The following is a 21,324-nucleotide window of genomic DNA, read 5'->3' on the forward strand; positions in this document are numbered from 1 at the left end:
ATGCCAGGCAGTAACTGTTTAACACAACCTTCTGCAGGCTGTTTTGAGCTTCTGGTGTCACCCACCTCTACAGGGGATGGTTGGAATGGAGCTAATCTTCCTCACAGTCACCCATATCTGCTGCTGTGATCCTGACTGGTGACCAGTGCACTGTTGATAAACAATATCTGCACAATCTTAAGGAAATACTCGTGAACTTTTCAGTTTGTCTGTTTCCATCAGCCAGATGCAGAGTGTTTTCTTATGCCAGTTCCGAGAAATGCAGTCAAAACTAAGTGAACCTACAATGCCAAGAAATACACTCGATGCAAAATTACACTTCACTGGGAATTGAACACTTTTGCTGTCCTAGAATAGTGAATTAGAAGTACATGAGACTTCCAGTGAATAGGAGCAGTGTGCTTTTAGTATATCAAAGCAGGATGGGCAGCTTTGTAGACTTAAGAGCATGAGGGCTCTTGTTTTCTCTGGCTTGCTAACTGTTTGGTTTAAGTCATAAACCCTGATTTGATTTCAGCTGTATAACAGGGCAACAACTGTGAGACTTCTGAGAAGTAGTCTGAGATCTAGCAATAAAAACCAGTGTCATGGTGTAACACAGTGCAGTTGTGCAGTTTTGTTTCTTTTTTCTCAGAAGCTGGTAACCATTTCTTTGAGGCTTTTAAAAAAGCAGATAAGTGAATTCCCACAACCACCCTCTCCTGCCTGTACAACTGATTTGTGGCCAGGATGATGGGTATGATTGGTTCAGAGCATCCCCAGTACTTTGTCTGTTTAAATTTAAAGTGCAAATAACTATGCTGTTAGCAATAGACTACATTCCTTCATGACACACTAGTGGTGTGAAGTTTGTATGGCAGCTAGTAGTACACAGTGAGTTAGAAGCTGACAGGGAATGGCTGATCGAAGGAAATAGTTGAGAATCATTCTTTAAAGGCTTAAGATGTGTGTGAAATGCTTTTTGAGGATTCAGGAAAGTGAGATTGACTTTCATCTAATCTGCTTCTGAGTCTGACTCCTCAGACCTTCTGATCATCCTTCCTGCCAAAAAGAAGCAACTGTTCTCCTTGTTTGGGATGCTACATTAGTGCATTACCAAAAAAAAAGAAAAGAAGGGATGCTGCAGAGAGACAGACAATTCTTTGTGGTTTGGAAATAAGCATTCCAAACCTCTGGTGATGAGGAACCAGACATAGTAGCAACTTAACTCAAAACTCCACAAGAAGCAGGTGGCCAGACTTCTGAAATAAATTGATCGTATCTTCAGTTTCCTACTGAAATAAATTCATATGCCACCTCCCTTAGCTCACATTTGCTGTCATGTAGACACATTTCCAGGGTCCTTAGGCCATGCAGTCTTAATGACTAGAATGCCACTGGTTGATCCTGTGCCACAGCTGGCCTTTTGGACTAAACCAGTGACTTTCAGTGTTCTGTAGATGGCTTTTTTCATTGACATTTTCTACTACTGCTCTTATTTATTTTCTGAGTCAGACAAAGTAATGTCCCCACCTTATATATTATACTTTAATATCTGTATTTTTGTGTATTTTTATTCCTTCAAGATCTGGCTAGTGAAGAAAAGAAGAGGCTAGAGGAAAAACAGAGGACCGCCCGCAAAAATCGTTCAAAGTCAGAGGAAGACTGGAAGACGAGGTTGGTGCCCTTGCCTGTGTGTGTGTAGTTATGTAAAGGCTTTGAACACTCAAGTGAAGTGGCAGTCTCCACTGATGACATGCAGTGAGTGTTGTCTCAGCATGAAGAGCAGACAGACAGCATCAGGTCTGGCAGAGCTGCTGCTGCATTTGCAGACTTGGTCCCAGCGGGATGTCGCACGTTCAGGGGGAAGTGCCAGGCTTGCCCTCGGTTCCTTCCCTCACTGCTTGCACATCCATATGCAAATGTTGTCTTCTCTGAGCACTTCTTGGTTCTGACATGACAGAGATGTTACCTCTGACGGCTGCTTTTAAGGACTGTTGTTGCTGGTTAATTTATAATTGCCTCAAATTTGCATGCCTGGCCAAAGAGAGGAGGAAATGCTTCCTCCATGTGAGCTTGCCCATGACTTAGCCCAGTGCCTCTGTGCTGACAATGCTGTGCTCTCAAAGTTTATCACCTCGATGTCCAAAATAACCTTCTTTTAGAGAGGGCCCCTAACTACAAAAGAGAAACTAAGTTAGCATACAGTGGACCTGCCAGGAAATTTTGGGAATTTTTTGAGGAGTTTTCTTTAAACTATGAGGAGTCAGCTGGGAGCGCTTACATGCAAGCTAAGAAAAATCTGTGAAAACCTGACCAGACGAATCTAGTTTGACCAGACAAAGTCTATTTAAAAGCCCAGTGGTAAGTTTGCATTGTCTTCTCAGGAAAAACAACAGTAGGGCTAAACTTTAAGTAAGAAGGTTCCTCTCTATTATTAACATAGTCAGACACTCTGGATTAGGTATCTTTAAAATGTTTGTAACCATAAATCATGTTTGTTTTGTTTTTGTTTTTTTTTTTTAATGAAGTCACCCATCATCCCAAAATCCCAGGTTTGGACAAGTCTGCCTTTGTCTTTTTCCTGTGCCTGCTCTCCTGAAGTGTTTGGGTTTGTTTGCACAGAGACTGATGGAGAATAACATCTTTGTAAAGCTTCTAAGGGCTGGACAGCCTTGCACCTCTCGTTCCTTTCCTGAATTCAGAGTGGTCCTAGCTCTCACCAGGTGTTTTCAAACCTGGTATAGTTACATAGTATTCTTCAGGTGCCTGAAGCAGCTTAAATATAGCTCAAAGCACCTGAGACTGGAAATTAGGGAATTCCCATGGAACTGTGGTTTTTGGGTTATATAATTAGCACAGACACCATTCACAAGGTTCTGCAACTGCTGTTGTGCAGATCGTGTAGACCTGTTCAGCATGAGTCTGGGATATCCTTTAGGAACTCTCTGCTTTCCAAGATGTTTCTAAAGCTTTGGCAGAAAATTCCTGGTGTCCGATCTTTTTTAGCAGGAATGCCAGGTGTGGCTGCCTATAAAGAATGAACATTAAGTTTAGGGCAAGTTGTGCTATGGGGGGAAAAGTGCATGCTGTGAAGAACTCTACCTGTTCCCAGGTCATCTGTAGGTCTTATTCTGCAGTGCATTATGAACTCAGATCTAAACTACTGCCATTTCCTTGCCACAGAAAAACAGGTTTCTTGCTTTGTCTAGTAGAATTCCTCCTTTTTAAGACAATTCTCCTAAGTAGCCAGTGATTTTATATATATATATATATGTATATATATATATGATTTTATTATTTTGAATCCACTTTAGAAGTGGGGTCTTGGTGGTTTTTTAATATAGGTGATTCATGTTGAACACTTCATATTTCAGATGCTGACCAGTAATCTTAAGTCTTGAGTAAAAATATTTAATTCAGTTCTGACATACAGCAGTGGTCTGTTGATTTTGAGGAAGTCTGTCCTGTCTTCCCCACATCACTGACTCAGGTCTTACATGTCTTTCAGACTTAGTTCTTCCCGTTGCCTTTTCCCTTCCTATTGAAGTAGGCAGACACTGGAGGGGGCACTCTGTCCTGACCTGTACAAGTGTTGAGGACACACTAATGAGCTGGGGGGAGGTAGAATTCCTTAATCTGAGACGTGAGGTCACTGTGTTATAGCCCTGTCTGACAGCAAATGTTTGGCTTTAGCTCTGGAATGAGCTGCTGTCACCAGTGAACTGGACACCTAAGCTGATCCATACACTCCTTATTTGGGAATAGCTGACTCCTCCTGTGAGAGGAGAAGCAGCAGTGAGCTGTGTACAGTGCTAGGGGTGAATGACTTCTGTTGACTGCAGTGAACTTAACCAGGGCAGCAGGAGTACCACTGGCGTGTTCACCTGTTCAGTTACTCCTGGGAAGGCAGCAGAAGGCTTTTCTTCCAGCACGGCTCTCTCAAGTCCTTTGAGCCAAGCAAGAGTTACCTGTTAGCTGCCCTGCTTTGTAACATAACCCTGCAGTACTGGTGGCCCTTAGGCCTTTGCTTTTTAAAGACATTAGTCATATTTGGTTCAAATGTGCTTTCTCTCTTCTGAAACATTATGGTGCTGCAGAAGGGAAGAGCGGAGTTAAACAAGCTGCCTTGCACACAGATAATTTACTAAAGTCAATGTGGTCACTACAGTGAGTGACAGAAAGAAACAACTGGCTTCTGCGGTCCGTGAGAGGTGAAAGGAAGCTGTGGAGCACATTAACCACAGAAACAGCTTCGAACAAGCTGGCTTGTGCCATAAATGTGGCTTGGCAAAACACAGAAGGAAGTTAAAATGCGTGAGGTCTGGTACTGTGCGCTGTTGAGGCACAAAATTGAGTAACTGGGCCAAACAGAAAGTGGCATTCACTGTGTGCTATATAGGGCCTCCAGATTAGGCAGGAGAAGAAAAGAAAGGAAAGAAAGCAGGTGCTCAACTTTAGTGTTTCTATTAATAACCAGCTTAGTAAAAGCTTGCAAGTAGCTCCATGGAGATGGAATCAGCTTTCTCAGCATCCAGCCTGTCTCCTGCTGCCAACAGTGTAACACAGCATAGTTAACTTGTAATAATACAGCCCTCTTCCTGCAGCCCGTGGGTGATGTTTCATCTGCACTGAGGGTAGCTAGCACACTGAGTTACCTGCTGGTCAAACCAGAGGGAAGGAAGCAAATGCACAGGCAGTGGAAATAAGGACGAGTCACCTGTGAAGAGTAGAGAGATGAGTTATATAGGGACAGGGTAAGGAAGGCCAAGGAAAAGCTGGAACTTGGCAAAGCATGCAAAAAATAACACAAAGGGCTTCTACACATGTTAACCAGAAAAGAAAGGTCAAAGAAGGTGATGGTTTTCAAGGTGCTTTCTAACCCAAGTCACTATAATTCTATGATGAAGTGCATTGCAAAACAAGGCTTTAAAAAAACAAGGGGTAACCTAGATGCAGGGAAATATTTGTTTTCAGGACTGCAGTGCTTGTGGTGTTTACATGTCTTGCAAAAACTGATACTGCTTGTGCATGCCAGAATGGTTGTTCACAACTGCTTTGAAATAAAGCTGTATCTGTCCTTTTTTATGCAGCAATCTTGGCAGCTACAAATGGCAAAACACTGGTGTAATTCCATCTCAGAGATGTTTAAGCAGTGTAGCAAATGGGGAAATGTAGTCACTGAAGATGACTTTAAACTCACTTAAGAATGTAAAACCAAGAGGACTCCCTGCAATAATTGTATTGTGCAATAAACTGCTGAAGATGCAGCAAAGCAGTTCTGAACTTGTACAAGTGAGTCTTAATAGCTGCACTAACATGCTCTGTGTTTCCTTGCAGATGGTTCCACCAAGGCCCCAATCCCCACACTGGTACACAGGACTGGCTTTACTCTGGCAACTACTGGGACAGAAACTACTTTAACTTGCCTGATATTTATTAAAATGCAGTAAGGAGCCTCTGACTGATACAAATGAGTCTTAATCCGTTTTAATGTTTTCCCTTGTTCTACTTATCTCCTGAAAATACTGACATGTTATCAAACAGAATATTAAGCATCTCTGCAATAAATCTGGTGGTACATGATCTGCAGTCCTAAAAGTAGGGGAATAACTTTTCTGGCTGATGGTGGGTCCTGCATGGACAAAGTTGCTGTGGTTTCAAGCTGCTCTGAGTACACCTATATTAGGTTGTGGTGTATGAGGAATAGAACACCTTCAGCTGTTCTATGAATACTTTATTTTGTAGATAACATTGGCACAAGTAAAACTGGTTTTATTTATTGTGACTTGGGAATGTTTAAAAAGCACACAAAGTAATTGCAATATTCTATTCTTAGATGAAGAAAAGGGTGTCACTTCTGTAAAGATGTAATTTTTCATAAAGTGACTTTTCTTTTACTAAAATAATTCCCTTGAAGCCTGAGCTCTGCTCAGGAGATTCCAGAAGTGTTCCCATCTCTGGAGCAGTAATGCAGTTGTTTAGGCTGGTAACATTACTCAGAGGTTATTTATTCAATGTTTTGTGCAGTGTGTTTTGAATTTTGCTCTCCTGTTTTGCTACCAACCTTATGGTTTAAGGAATTAAGAGCCATTTAAATATCTACAGATTTGATTTGAACTGCACACTAGTAACAGGTTTTAAAAGAATCTGTTTCATGCACTAGAAGTTCCGGTGCCCAGCACCACTGCAAGAACCTAATCAGTCCAAGAATGACCAGGTGGAACACGGCAGGGGGACAGGACTGTGTCTGTACTGTGCAAACTCCCTGGAGGAAGTCTTGTGCATTTCAAAGGTAGTACAGCACCTCAGTGAGGCCTCCTGTGCACAGCTGCTTTACCCCTTTTCAGTGGGGTGCATTCAATCTTAGTCTGTTTATATTGAACTGTGTACAGCGCTTCTAGAGGGCGAGCTGCTCTTTGTACAATATTTTAACTGCTGTCTGGAGGCTAGTGTTAATTGAATAATTTAATTGCTACTAAATAAAGGCTTCAAAACTTCTTGCATCTAGTCTAAAGTGAGTGGTGTTCAACAGTGCTGACTCCTGAGCAAGCCTCATCCAAAACCTGCTGCAGTGAGGACAGGTAGGATGTTTGTCTGTGCTCCAGGGACCTCTCATCCCTGAGCAAGGGAAGTCTCCTTCTAGTGGATGGGGAGGGCTGGGAACTGAGAGCTTCCTGCAGCTTGAGCTGGGAGTGGACTACTGAAACTGTTAATAAGGCAATGAGATGGTTTCTATTTTTATTCTAGGCACTACTCGTGTTACCCAGGTCCTGATGCTGAGACATATTTGCATAGATAAGGGAAAGCTTTTTTTCCTTGGCAGCCTTTCCTGTGAGTGGCCAGCTCTCACAGTGACCTGTAGATGCAGGATTTTAATACCTGTTCTATCTGTAGGAAGCCTTTACTCTGGCCAGAGCTTCTTGAAATGTCTTGACTGCTGTGCAGCTTCCAGGTGTGAGTCTGAGACCCATGGAAGCAGCCTGGCTGTTGGGCTGGTGCAGGTCACACAGCACTGAAGGCTCAGTGCTAAGGAAAGCAAAGCACTCATTTCCTGCCTGCCCCCCATGACTACACCATGTCAGCACAGTGAGATTGTGGCTCCTCACTGGAACAGCTCCAGCAGATGTGGCAGTGGGCACAGTTCACACAATGCTAACATTGGGGATGTTCAACATGGGAATGCAGTTCTAATTGCTGGGGCTTTTTTTTTGAGCATTTGCTTAATATTATTTGATTTATCGCAATGTAAAGTCCATCCATCCTGACCTCTTCCTGAAGTGCAAACAGCCTCTCTTCTCTATCTGTTTAAAAATACCCATGAACTCAGTAGGTAAGTGTGAAAAAATTAATTTAGGTGCTACCTAAATGCACTCCAAGGGGAGGGTATTTTGCCCCACTCTGAATATTACAAATGCAAAAAGATGTGTATAAATGTGAGATTAAAAATGTTTTCAGACTAAAACAGTAACAAGCAGAGGAAGGCAGTGTGGGTGTGTTATATAGGACAACTAGTTTAGCCAATCATCTCAAACATTACTTTATTTTGAAAAGGGTTAAATTAAGTTTCTAGTAGTAAAATCCAAACAGTAGCATGTTCCTATGTGGGAAGCAAGCTTACTTCTTCAGTGCCCTGCTCTGGGCATGGGGTCTGATGTAATGGTAGCCTGTCCTTGCAGCACTGTAACTTTCTGCAGGAGCACTATTGTGTGCTACTGCCAGCTTTGCAGACATCACATCAGGCAGAGGGACGGCCACTGAACAAACACTAGCTGTGCATAGCTTAGCTGCACTTTTTTAGAACCGAGGCTGGCTGATTTCTCATCAGGGAATGTAGTGGATCTCCTCCTTGCACCAGCATCTGGCTGTCCAAAGATGGCATGGGTAGAAACAGGTTTCCAGTCCTGTATTCTGAACATCAGAGCCCAGTAGAACGAGAGGTGGAGAATTCCCCCACTTCACTTTTCTTGCATCAGATAATTTGGAGCAGATATTTATGACAGCTGACCATGTTGTTGATCTTTTCCCCAGGAAAAGCTGAGCATTGCCCACGAATAAGGACTCCCACCTCCAGCAGAACAAAGGCTTTGGGGTAATTTTTACCTTGTCTCAACTAAGTTAGACAACAGAAGGTCCATACATTAGAGTGTAGTGGATGTCCCAGACCTCTGAGGCTAAAAAGACAAAAAAATTGCTGGAATCGGGAGCAGTGAGTTCCAGTCATATTGTTTATGTTTTCTGTCATATTTATTAAGACAAATTAAATAAGTTTTCCATCATATTTATTAAGACAAATATTTGTCTTAAACACACCTAGACCTAGGGAAAGCAAGCATGATGCAAAAGGGATCTGGGACAGCAAACACCATTTGGTATGTGGGTGACAAACACCTGCAACCTAGAAAACAAAATAAAAATGAAAAAATAAAATTGTCAGAGTAGAAGCTCTTTTGTCTGGTATTTCTGAAGCTGAACTTTGACAAACTTGCCTAAAAGTTTGTGGTTTTTTACAAAAAGCCACTGGTAATCTATAAATATACCTAAGCACAACTCTCCTTTACAAAAGACTCTGCTGTTCCAGGGAGAGTGGGGGCAGGACAGCTCCACACTGGAGGATTTCTCCAGCTTGCCAAGGGCTAAGCTCAGCACATGCCACCACAGGGGAGATGCTGGTGAAGGCCTCACCTAGAAACACGGGCAGCAGCTCTCTTGCTCTTTGTGGAAAGAGTACCAGTGCTTGGCCCACTTAGCCCAGCTGCAGAAACTCACCAAGTCCAGCCACCACAGGCAACCACCACCAATTTTTTTCTAAGTGGAAAAACCTAAGTCTCTGCTGGAATAAATGATCTTTCAGGAAAGGAGAATCAAAAGTAGGGCTCCAACTAGTCACAGGGCACATGGATTACATCTTAAGTCCCTAAAAGCTCCTTCAAAAAATGCAGGTTTTCAGCAAGATCATTTGACAGCGATGGGCACATTCCCATCACTCTGACCTGCCTCTTTGCCCTCTGGAGTAGAGTCCTGGCCAGAACCACATTTCTTGGACAAAATGGCAGTGAAATCTAACACAAGCATTGAGGCCAGGCAGACAGTGTTAAGTTTCTTAAAAGTCACCTCTAACCCTGCATTGAACTGACAAGAGGTGATCTTCCATTTATTTACCACTAAGCTGTGGTGGGCTGGAAGAGCTGGAAGCTAGGAAAGGGAAGATGACATGAATGCCCAAACTTTCTTGCTTCCCAAGACAAACTTGCTCAGTTTGATTCCACTTGTGCTGTAGATTCTGTTCTCTCGGGACAGCAATTAAATCATCAGATAGACCTAAGGTTGTAGTACTTGAGGCCTGGCCCGCTTCATCTTTAACGGGTAATTTGTTCAGTCTACAAAGGAAATTACTTGGGAAACTGCTCTATAGAAGATGGAACCCCTACATCCATAATCAGCTCATGATACAACCTCATTGATTGAGGTAACCTTGGTTTCACTGTAGAAAGGTACAATCTGTAATGGATTGTTAGGAGCAGGTGATGGTGGAGGTGAAAGGCAATGATTCCCTGTAGAACCAGCACAGTAGCAGAAGAGAAGGCAAGTCTTTCAATGCATCATCACAGCTCAGCACTGAGCTGCTTTCTGAATGACATCAGAAATTATGAGACATTATTTGAAGCATTACAGAGCTAAATCCTCTCTGAAAAAACATTATTCTGCCTGCCAGCCCAAGCCAAGTCAGACCCATTTATAACCTGTCAGTATTGGGCAATGCTCAGAAAGGAATGGCTGCCTTGCAATCCTGTTAGCTCCCTGCTGGTGCATGAGTCCCAAATCCTGTACTCACACTGGGTGGGAGACTCCAGAGGAAACCTTCCTCATAGCCCAGGTGCTCTGAGTGTCACGGCCTGGGTGCCTCCTGGATGGCTGGACAGGGATGTTTCCTTAACAAAGGCATTCTGATGACAGCTTCTGAATTATGCAGCCACTCTCTCATCACATTTGAAAAAGGCAAAGTCCCCAGTGACTGGAGAAAATGGAGTATCACATCTGTTTTTAAAAAAAGGTGATGAGGACTGCAGGAGCTATCAACCAGTCAGCCTTGCCTCTGTGCCTGGTAAGATCATGGTACAGATTATCCTAGAAGATGCATCAAAACATATGGAAGACAGAGAGGTGGTAAAGACAGCCAACACAAGCTGCATCTTCTCCAAGGGCAAATAGTATCAGATGTTCTAGCGGCCTTGGATGGAGTGACTGCATTAGTGGACTGTTATGTTTTAGATTTAGGGGGGGGTCCCCAGGGAGGGTTCCCCGGGAGCCCCCCAGGCTCTAGGGTCGTGGATGTTCGCGTGCTGGCAGGCAAAGAGACTCCAGACGCTGGTGGGGTGCTGATGAGATGAGGGTTTATTTGGAGTCTTACCCCGGGAAAGCAGCATGTCACTGAGGGAGAGGGGGAAGGGAAAGGGAGAGAGGGAAGGGAAAGGGAGAGAGGGAAGGGAAAGGGAGGGAGGGAAGGGAAAGGGAGGGAGGGAAGGGAAAGGGAGGGAGGGAAGGGAAAGGGAGGGAGGGAAGGGAAAGGGAGGGAGGGAAGGGAAAGGGAGGGAGGGAAGGGAAAGGGAGGGAGGGAAGGGAAAGGGAGGGAGGGAAGGGAAAGGGAGGGAGGGAAGGGAAAGGGAGGGAGGGAAGGGAAAGGGAGGGAGGGAAGGGAAAGGGAGGGAGGGAAGGGAAAGGGAGGGAGGGAAGGGAAAGGGAGAGAGGGAAGGGAAAGGGAGAGAGGGAAGGGAAAGGGAGAGAGGGAAGGGAAAGGGAGAGAGGGAAGGGAAAGGGAGAGAGGGAAGGGAAAGGGAGAGAGGGAAGGGGAGCCTCCAGAGACCTCTTGGGCAAAGAGGGCGAGCTCTCTCTGTTTGCACTCATGGACAAGGGGTGAGCTACAGCTGTCATCTACCTGGACTTCTGGAAGGTCATTACCAGTCCTTCCCAACATTCTGGCTGCTAAATTAGAGATACATAGGTTTGATGGATAAGGAAGTGGCTAGATGGGTGGAAACAAACCAGCAGTAGGTGGACCCGCAAGGGTCTGTACTGGACCAAAACTATTGGTAACAAGTCACAAGTCTGCAACAGACTTTTTACTTTCTCTTCAGTGATAGCAGGATCAAGTGCACCCTCAGCAAGTTTGCACGTGACACCAAGCTGAGTGTGGTGCAGTTGATTTACCAGAAGGAAGAGACGCCATCCAAAGGGACCTGGACAGGCTTGAGGACTGAAGCCTCATGAAGTTCAGCCAAGGCCAAGTGCAAGATCTTGTGTCTGCCCACAGCATTCACATGAGCCACTGCCTTTCTCCTTCCCCACACTACCATGAAACCTGCTCCTGCTGACTTGCCTAACGCCCAGCACAGGCAGAACCCTTCTAAGCAAGTGCCTTTGCTGTTTTCCTCACCAGGAGCCAAGCCAGACATTTCTTCCCAGCACAGGATGAAGGCAATTCCTCCCTCAGCCTCAGGCTCTGATGCCATCACACAATCGTTAACGCTGCAACTCGCGAAAGCAGAAAGGCTGCAGCCACGTCCCACCCACCTGCCAGCTGTGGTGAAGGGGTGGTGCACAGATCATCCCTGCTTACAGCCTTCTAAGACAGGCCTTACAAAACCCAAGGGATTTGAACCCACAAAGTGCAAAATACAGCACCTGAGAAGCAATGTTCCTTCCTGGCCTCTGGCAGGGGCTCAGAGGACACAGCTGGAGACTGTAACCTCTTCATACCCCAAGAGGAAGGAGGTTATTCATAATGGCTTCATTTGTACTGCAGGATCTTACAATTGCAAGGGCAAACCCTGAAACAAACCTCACCTGCCCAGGTGATCGGGGCAGGGGACATTTGCTTCCCAGCACACAGTAACAGTAGGTACACACAAGATCAGCTTCTATTTCAATACAACAAGCACAAAAAAGGTCACCGCACAGTGCTGTATTTTCAAGGTTAGCACTGTGTTTTGCAGGATCATGAATACAGAAAGATCACAGGGGCAAGGCATGATCAGGATCTGCTGAGGAATAAAAACTTTAACCACCAACATTGCTGCAGATCAGCCTTCATTACAGTTGGAAAACCATCATCTACCTACCTGCTGTTGCAGTCTTGGATGTCTGCATCTCTACACAAACCTGAGGGGAACTCCAGCAGTACTGAAGATTTAAAACTCATTGGTGCTAAAGCATTTAAAAATCTATAATAGCTTCTTTTTAAATGTAACATACTTGCATCAGAACTCTGCTAATTTTAAATGACTTTCAAGTTCATTCACAAGTATGCTAATGGTACACTCACCACAAAATGCTTCTTGAATCCTTAGTAATTTCTCAAGAACTTCTCACATTATCTCTTCAGTCCTAGAGAATGACAACACAGATGATAATATTTAAAACGTTAAATATTTATATATTATGACTTGTGAAACTAGGAAGAAGAGCTTCCTGTAGAAAGAATATTTCAAGAAAATATCTATATATGAAGTAGAAAATGCATGATTTTTTGGAGTAGGGAGAGTAATCCAAAGTCTAGATTTTTGTACTAAGAGCATATGGAAGCAACACACTTTGATAAAGGCATTACACATACCTGAGTGCAAAGGTAGCCATGATTACTTCAAAACCATCCTCAATGAATACAGAGCAGAGGAGAACTTGCACATTTGCTTCTCTGGAAAACTTTTGCAATTCCAGGACTGCAAAGCTCTGCACAGCAAAAGCTTCAAAGGTGTTTAAGTACAGATGTCATAAACTACAGAAAAATGTATTACCAGAGGTGACAGAACTGAAGCATAAACCTCCACTCATATTTGAAAAGGCTGCAGGACCTAATACAAAACTGTGTGTGTCTAAAACTAAAGAGCAGATATGAAAAGAAAAATGTCTGGAAACGAATTCACTGTGCTGGGACTTAAATGCTGGTTTTGGAAGCCATCAAGAGCAACCTACCAGGTACTTTACTGACACACATCACCCTTTGGTCCCGCAGGGAAGACCCTGTCAGCCCATCAGCAGCCTGCCCAGTTGAAGTCACTGCTTTTTCCAGCTGCCTTTTGACCCTTTGCAAAAGTAACAGCCTCCAGACAATGTTGAAATCTAGGAGCCTTGATTCAGCAAATCAAGGTCCCAGATAAGCCCTATTTTTCTACCAGAAAAGGGATCAGGTCATTCATTAACTGAGAAGAAGTCTGTGTCCCAGCAGTACAACTATCTTTTCTCAATACAGTAAACATACTGCTTTTAGTGAAAGATTGGGAAGTCTTTATTACAAAAATAATTTTGCTTAGCAGATTCTGACAACCTCTTTCTCCCTTCTGAAATCCTCAGCTCAAACAAGTAATTTTTTCCTTTTAGCCTCATACCCTCTGCCCACCTGGACATCTCTAGCTAAGCACAGCTTGCCAGAAATGCCTGAAGAACACTGACCAACAGCTAGTCTCACTGAGCTTAACAGATTACTTGACTGGAACACCATCATGGAATAGATCACATCAAAAGATTAAGCAGCATTTTGGAAAAACCGGCAATGGAAAAATTAGGGCTAACAGTAAGACAACTGCACATAAACTCCCCACGGCTGACTCCCACTGGTGGTTAAAACACAAGGGTTCAGTAGATTCTGAAGATCCTGGGCAACTGTGCAAAGGGATTCTGAGCAGTAGGAGGGAAGAAATATGCAACTAATATGCACCTACCCTGGTAATCTGCAGTGGATCCAGCTGTGAGGTCCAAACACACATCAGAAAAGTAATCAGAAATAGAAATAATTCAGCATTTAATTCTGGAAAGGCTGCCTCAAGTTGAATTTCTGTGTGGCAGGAAATGGGTGGGGGAGAGGCCAGGTAAGCAGGAACACTTTCCACCGTCCCCTAACAATGGCACACTTGTGACTTGGACAAGTCTATTACTCCTAAATTTCACTTTTCCTTTGTGCTCTAGGCTGCCCGCAAAGCTTCTGACCGATGCCACTGGCTGCCCAATTGCTTTAAAATAAAAAGATAAGCATAAATTTACTTAAGATTAGCTTTAACAATATTTGTTGGGGATTGCATGACTTCTAATGAAAGTGCTTCCTACCACTGTTGGTGTTTCATAATGGCTGCTGGAAAAGGGAAGCTGAGTGCTGTACAGGCTACTCTGCTTTCACCCCACTGCAAGGTTTGATCAGCCCCACACCAGCCTAACACCTGCTCCTGTGCAGGCTTCACAGGTACAGAGCGATTCTAAAACACAAGTACAATCAACAGCTGGAAAGACAATCACACTGTTGGAAACTGAAAAGCAATTCAGTACAGCATTTGGGGAATTTTATTTAGGAATAAAGCATAACTAGAATATGAAACAAGCATTCAAAGTCATAGAAGAAATTAAAGTGCTTGCTTTCAAGTAAATTAGAAACACTTCTCAAAGGTGTAGGAATGCAACAAATACAATTGTACGTGGTTCTTTTTCTCCAATGAAAAAAAAGAGTATTTGATGTCTTAAAAATGTACCGTAAAGCTTGTTCACTCTATGGTTGAGCTCAACATGACATGTAACCCACTTGCTAATCCAAGAGACTGTAATTATACTGGAAGAACAAAGGCTGGAGGTAATTGCTGACTAGAAAACTTTGTTACAGTCACTTAACATCCCAGAAGGTTTCCCATTACTTGGTATCATCTTGTTCAGGAGGCCTCCAATTAGAAGCCAAACTCAAGAAACAAAGGAACAAAATTCATGTCCACATTTCTTTTAATTTTACTCAGAAATATAAAAGTGCAAGTTCTGTAAATTAACAACATTTACAGTACATCACAATAAATATGCCACCTTGTGACATCTAAAAATTCTAGTTATTTATTTGAAATGAGTCGTACTGAGATAAAAACTGCATCAACTTCAACAAAAAATACCTGTCCCAGTAAAGATGGCCTTAATATATATATTAATTAGCAAGATGCATATTCCATTATTGCTATTAGACCATGCCTCCGAGTTCCACAGTATAAAAACGTACTAGTTTACACAAAAGACTGTTGATTTTTGTCTCATCACAGGCACAATCTAACGTAAAAAATAATTTTGCCATATAGAGTGTAGGACGGTCTCCTACGAGGAAAGGGGGGAAAAAGAAAAATTAATACATACAGTTGTGATGATTTGCTAAGCCCACAGGAAAGCTGCACTTTGCACAGAGTTATTGAACTGTTACATGAACATATAGTGTCTTTCTATACCCACTCCTGGCCTGGTGAGAACAGGCCTTTTAGTAAATTTACTACAATTTTCTAGCTACCTCCAAGTATGCAGACTCTAAATATCCCAAGACAAATCGCATGCAGGTGTTTTGTGTCCTGAACAGCCAAGTCTCACATCATATTTAAGGAGTGTATTTTAAAAGAATTTTGCCAGTAGCTGCACCATTCCCAGCTATATACCCAGAACAGACTGTCTGATTGCAAAACATTAAAAGTCAGATAGGACAAAATAAGATTTCAAGTACATTAAAGCCCATTTTTAAAATAATTATTTGAACTCTAAGCAGTCACTATATACAATATATCATTTTCTAGTCAATACTTATTTGGATTGACCAAATAAGGTTGAACACTCATTTATGACTCAGTATTACTGTTAAAGTGAAATTAAAAAACTGCAGTGTACTACCTGTAACACACTTAGATTATAGAAAAATAAAACTGCTTTTTAAAGAGTTCCTCCTCTCCTTCAGGAACTACAACAGAAGTGTTAAACTGCTCTAGGAATGCCTTTCATAGCAGAACTGTGTCTTTCTAAAGAGAAATAGAAGTGTCTCAACCATTTCATTTGGCCTACCAAACAGGACATTACTTCTCTCCTCCATATCAGTCTTGCTTTAGATGTAACCTCAAAAGCAAATCAATGAAGGTTAGGTGTGGGCAAAGTCTAGAACTTTGGCAACATGCTCTACAAAAAGCTAAGAAGAAACAAACAAAAAAAAAAAGCTTAAGCTAAGGAACTGTTTAAGGCAACCTGACCAAAGTAAAGATAAGGCTTTTGGATAACTACTTCCAAGGATATCCAGTTTTCTTAGCTTTGCAAAGTAACATAATGCAACTAACTTTATGGTCAGATTTCCATTCATAAGCTTCTTTAAAAAAATATTTACCTTCCTAGAATATAATATTAGCTGAATATAAAGCATAAGGAAATACTACACATTACAGACAAAAGTAAAAAAAAGCTACAGATAAGCACACTGATGGCCAAGTATTAAAAATTATATGGTCATGACAGAAGTTTTTGGCTCTCTGAGGTATTTCAGTAACTTAACACCACAGGCTTGAAATACTATACAGAGACTGAAGATATTGTAATATTGGTGTAACTACCAAAACAGATTTGCAGGTTGGCATTTTGTTTGTTTGGCGAGGGGGGGGGTGGGTTTAAATACCTTTAAAGGTCACTGCTATAAGGATCTAGCAGCTTGAATGAAAAACATGAAAAATCTTAACATGATGTTCAGAATATAAGAGCCGAAATAAGAACTGCCCAAGAAGTAGCTGCATGTCAAAGTATTTGTCTAGAATGTACCAGAAACAAAGAACCTAAATATTGACATCACTGATACATCAAATATGAGCTGGCTTGGGAGGGAAGGGTAAAGAATAAAAGGGGGTGAGAGGTTTAAAATTCACCGTTAGTCATCATGAGGTAACTGGCATAAGCCACTAAAATTTACTACGATCTGCTTTTTGTGGCTGAACAGTTTTCCTCCTGTATACTGGCTAAAAGTTGGAGAAAAAAGGAGTATTCTGACCATTTCCAACTTCAACATTTAAACCAATTACTTGTATTGCATTATTCTAATCAAACCAAAAGTGCTCCTCCTGGCAAATTTTAGATGTGGATTTGTTTTAAATGGTAAAAATCGACTTTACCAAAGTTGTTGAAGTAAATCATGTGCTTATTTAGGCTCACCCACAGAGTTACAAGTAATTGTGTTCAGCTTGGTTTGAACAAAATAGAAAATAAAGAGTTAAAAACACAAGGTCACTTAACCTCCTTCCTTAAAGGTTGATTTACCTTTAGTTAAAATTGTCATATTTTTTGTCAGCCATACCAACTCTGACCATACTAGGAAAAGTGTCTCTGGCACAAGTGGTTTTCAGAAGAAAAGCTGGACTTCCCAACAGCTCTTTCTTCTGCTTCATCCTAAAGTGCAGGAACTGTGGGAAAGGATAGCAAGCCTTCCTGTCGGTCACTGTGGAACCACTTCCCTTAGGGACGCTAAGGCTGCGTGTATGCGGACGTGCAATCTGTTCTCAAAGTCATAGCCAGTAAATTCCTCCTGGGGAAAAAAAAAACAAGGAAAAAAACCCCAAACATACACCCATTAGCCTCCTTCACTAAAGGATATGAAGAGAATTTTGCTATTTATGCTTAAAAATCATGTTACAAAAGAGCCAAGACAAGAGGTGAACTGGCAATTGCATGTTGCAATATCCCCACATTACCCACAGCAAAGGAATTATTACAGAAATTCTGAGTTGGTAGAGAGAGCAGAATGGAACCCACATAGATGAAGTGCACCTGAAAGGTTCTACTAATCCAAAAGCTCCAGAAAATCCCAAGAGGCCCAAGGCAAGAACCAGTTGGAACAGGCAAGGAATGCAGAATTGTCATTTTCAAAATTTCTGCCGTCAAATCCTGGTTGAAAAACCTATCAAGGTTCTAGCTCTGCAGGAGCTGTCAGTGATGTGGGCTCTGTGTGCTGGCTGACCTAGCAGCACTTATCTGTGGAGCACACATAAATGTGCATCATGCACACTAATGCACATCTAAGTGACAGAAGTTGTAGATGACAGGTGAGGGACACCACGACCTAGCACCCCCTCTCCCCCTGCCCCAAACCCCAGAAAACACAACCTCCCAAGTGCCCTTTCATCTCAGACAATTAAATTAGAAAATGCCTTCGTTTTTACCTTGGCTTGGAGCAGTAAGGTTTTCCCTCTTGGCACAGTCTACAAAAAGACAAACATTGCATTGGAAACACATCACAAATATTATAGAAAATGCTTTAAGTAAACGGGCTGGTAAGACTGGAGTAGCATCTCTGCCTTTGAAAAGGGTACTGAGCAGACAAACCCTCTCAAATTAGCAAACTGGAAATACTAATAAGGCACCCAGGAGAAGCACTATTATATACTTCTAGTCTTCTACAGAAAAGGAGAAATTACAGCTTTAGATGCAAGTTGCAGTTGATGACGGTGAGCTACAACAATGCACAGGGGAACAAAAGAGGCTATAGAGCCTATAATTGATTGAGTAATAGAGTAATTTTTGTTTCTTAATCAAAGTTGAAGCTATTTATTTATAAAACAAGGTAGTGGATATTAAGCATTAAATGTTGTGTCAAATCTCAATTTCAGACTCTTAAAGGAAAAAGTACGTATATATGCAGACTAATATTTACTATTAAATAAGGTGAAAAGTTCCTGTTTTATCTGTTATCATATAATTGATTTTTATTGTAAGCCTTGCAAATAAATAATCCACTGCCTGGTAAGAGACAGAAGAATTAAGTTCTCTTGTCAAATATACCTAAATATGACAATATCTATTTTTATTGGTTGGGTTACACTCAATGTCTAAGACAACCACAATAACACCTGTAAATGTCAAAGTATTAGTATGGTTAGATCAAGAACTAAGTGATTGGAATTCTGTAAAATAACAAAGATGATTCAGATGTCATGGTAAATCAAACATGCAATTATGCCTAAGAATAATTTTAAAGCAAAGTAAATTTAATGACAGTATGCTTTTTATACCAAAATGCATGTTGGTATCTCTATCTGTTGCTCAAGTCTAGCATGCTTAGCCTCTCAGGTAAATGTGATTTTTAAAATCCTATTCCCTTCTCTTTCTTAACCACTATGGAGCTCTAGCACAGCACCCCAGCTACTAAATGAAATTCTGTATTAACAGGCTCCACTCACCTGTGGCTCTAGCTCTTGCTTTCCCCTACCCCTTCCCACTTTATTGAAGTCAAGCATCATTTACCTCCTCATTTTCTGAGTGCCACGAGAGGGAGTTTCCTCCACATCCCTCATATGCTAAATGCTACCACAGCTCCTCCAGCCGAGGCTTGTTCATCCCGCAAACACCCTACAGGAGGCACATTCAGCTACTGTGTGCACACACTGCATGTAAAGCAGGAGGAAGGAGGGACTGCCCTTACATTCTTCAAATCTTAACATACTTTCTCTACCCAGCACATCTTTGGGGGTCTTTTTAGAGACATTTTATATGATCAAATTTAAACGTGAATGTGAAAAGACGGGCAGCAGGAACATTATGGGACACAGACCTTCCTTCCAGACTTCAAGGCCCAGCTCTAAGTCTTAGGGCAGGGTTTCCAAAAAGAAAATCAGTTTTAAAAGTATTTTCTAGTTCTGTCCTTTGTCATGGTAATTGTTTTTATTGAAAGATTTTCCTCTCCTTCCCCCCTTTAAGGGGAGTGCTCAACTCAGCTAACTAAATCTGACAACACCAAAACCAACTGAAAACAATCTTAAAAATATGAGATACTATCAGCCCAAATACTTCATACACTACATACAGTGAAGGGGGGGTTCAAGTGACTACCCTGGAACCACTTCCCCCTAACCTGCTATCTGATTACTGACACAAGGTGGCATCAACTCCAAGCACTGGGGTTACACATTTGAGGAGGGAAACGGCACCAAGAGTGCTGCACAAGTTGCTCTGGTTTAAGATTCTCTGAGGTAGGGTATGTGCAAAGACCTGAACAATTACATGTACTGTCAGCCAAGCCATTTGAACAATCTGAAAGCCACGTGAATTATTTTCTTCCTCATCCTGAACAAGAAAACCCTCACTACTCAGCATGGAAGTCAAAATGACCACACAAATGGCTTTAATGGAATATAAATGACTAAAAAACCACTTGCTATTTTAGGAAGGCATCAAATTCTACTTGGAAAAGGTAAATAGAGGTGAACTTTGAATGGCATCCAACAGGATATTAAATAGCTAAGAAAAGGACCCCAGGCATATCTAATGCACTAAATAACACCTGCAGACAAGAAATCCCTGCCTACCCAGGGCATTCTGGCCAGGCCTTTGTTGCCACCAGCAGCAGGAACACTCTCAGTATTGAAAAACTAAGACATTGTGACATAAAAAGCATTCCATTTCTTGGATTGAACCCCCTTCCCCCACAAAGTTAAGTTTCTTTATGGTAGATATAAAACAAAATTTTTAAACTTAATATGCACAGTCACCTACAAACTTTGCTTTGCTCTTTGCATGGTGGTATGTTGACTCCTTCCACTACTTTTCTAAGTTTAAAAATAGGTCATGCTATTACCTCTGGATTGTCTAACAGGATACAGCCAAGTTCATAGCAAGCATATGGCTGGACATACAAGTTGCTTTGACGGCAGAGTTCATCTTTAGCAGCTCGCTGAAAGTACTGTAAAAATGAAAAGAAAAAAAAGAAACCAAAGACTGCAGAGGTGCATTAAAATTGACTGGTTGTTGCTTCCAAACTACGCAGAAGAATCATTCAACATCAAGGTGTAGAAATTAGCCAAAGCTAAAATGAGAATAAATTAAAAATTTACAATGGCATAGATTCCTAGATGTTTTTACCAACACTACTGTATCAAGGCAAAATTAATAGTTTAGATTTTTACCAAGTATTATAGCAACTTATTCAAGAGTTTTCCAACTTCATACTGAAAAAAATATTAGCTCTAACAAGAAACTGTGACATCAAAGATCATCAAAGATGAAGTACCTAGATGATTTAAGGTGTGTTTGAGAGAAATGGGGCAGGGGGAAGGAGGGTTTAAAGCCAGAATCTTGCTGCTGATATGAATAGCATTCTATTTTGGGGAGGAAAAAGGAGGATTGTACCTACAGGTCAAAACCTGGACTGGGGGCAGAAATATTTTTTGGTATGTGCTAATAATCAAACACGTCCCTCTACCATATTCAGAGAAGGAGCAGCAAACCTGTGCTTTCAAAAGGTCAGTCTCCAAGATACTTTTTAAAAAAATGAATTTTCTTTAATGAACAAAGTACATGTGGCAGAGCAAGAACTATTCTCTTATTCTTCCCAGCTTCCCCTTAACTCTTGTTACTACAAACCACTTTAACTACCATGTTCATTCAACAAAGCAAATTACTTTCACAGCACAGAATATAATGAAGACATGTTAAATCAGAAGACTTTAGAAAAAACTCTGCTAGAATTCACAAATCAGAATGATCTGTAGCACTGGAAAACTAATGACTTTCTTAACACTCTTACTCAAAAGTATTCACTGT

The 21,324-nt window shown here is 41.7% G+C and overlaps 2 protein-coding genes across 6 annotated transcripts in view; one reads left to right on the forward strand and one right to left on the reverse strand.

Annotated features, from left to right (window-relative positions):
- Positions 1–6,485, forward strand: part of OSBPL1A (oxysterol binding protein like 1A) — a 77,499-nt gene extending 71,014 nt beyond the window's left edge. For all 5 annotated transcript variants that reach the window (XM_063395315.1, XM_063395304.1, XM_063395325.1 and 2 more), the window contains 2 exons: positions 1,566–1,656; positions 5,320–6,485. In XM_063395315.1, the coding sequence (XP_063251385.1) occupies positions 1,566–1,656; positions 5,320–5,422 (194 nt within the window). In that variant the 3' untranslated portion in view covers positions 5,423–6,485. The remainder of the gene's footprint in view (positions 1–1,565; positions 1,657–5,319) is intronic.
- Positions 6,486–14,718: 8,233 nt separating this feature from the next.
- TTC39C (tetratricopeptide repeat domain 39C) overlaps positions 14,719–21,324 on the reverse strand; it is a 38,760-nt gene continuing 32,154 nt past the window's right edge. Inside the window, exons 12-14 of the mRNA XM_063395352.1 lie at positions 20,360–20,464; positions 17,949–17,987; positions 14,719–17,314 (exon numbers count right to left, since the gene is read on the reverse strand). Coding sequence (XP_063251422.1) covers positions 17,225–17,314; positions 17,949–17,987; positions 20,360–20,464 — 234 coding nt within the window. The 3' untranslated portion in view covers positions 14,719–17,224. The remainder of the gene's footprint in view (positions 17,315–17,948; positions 17,988–20,359; positions 20,465–21,324) is intronic.

Source organism: Prinia subflava, chromosome 1, assembly GCF_021018805.1.
Source record: "Prinia subflava isolate CZ2003 ecotype Zambia chromosome 1, Cam_Psub_1.2, whole genome shotgun sequence".
Classification (NCBI taxonomy): Eukaryota; Metazoa; Chordata; class Aves; order Passeriformes; family Cisticolidae; genus Prinia; species Prinia subflava.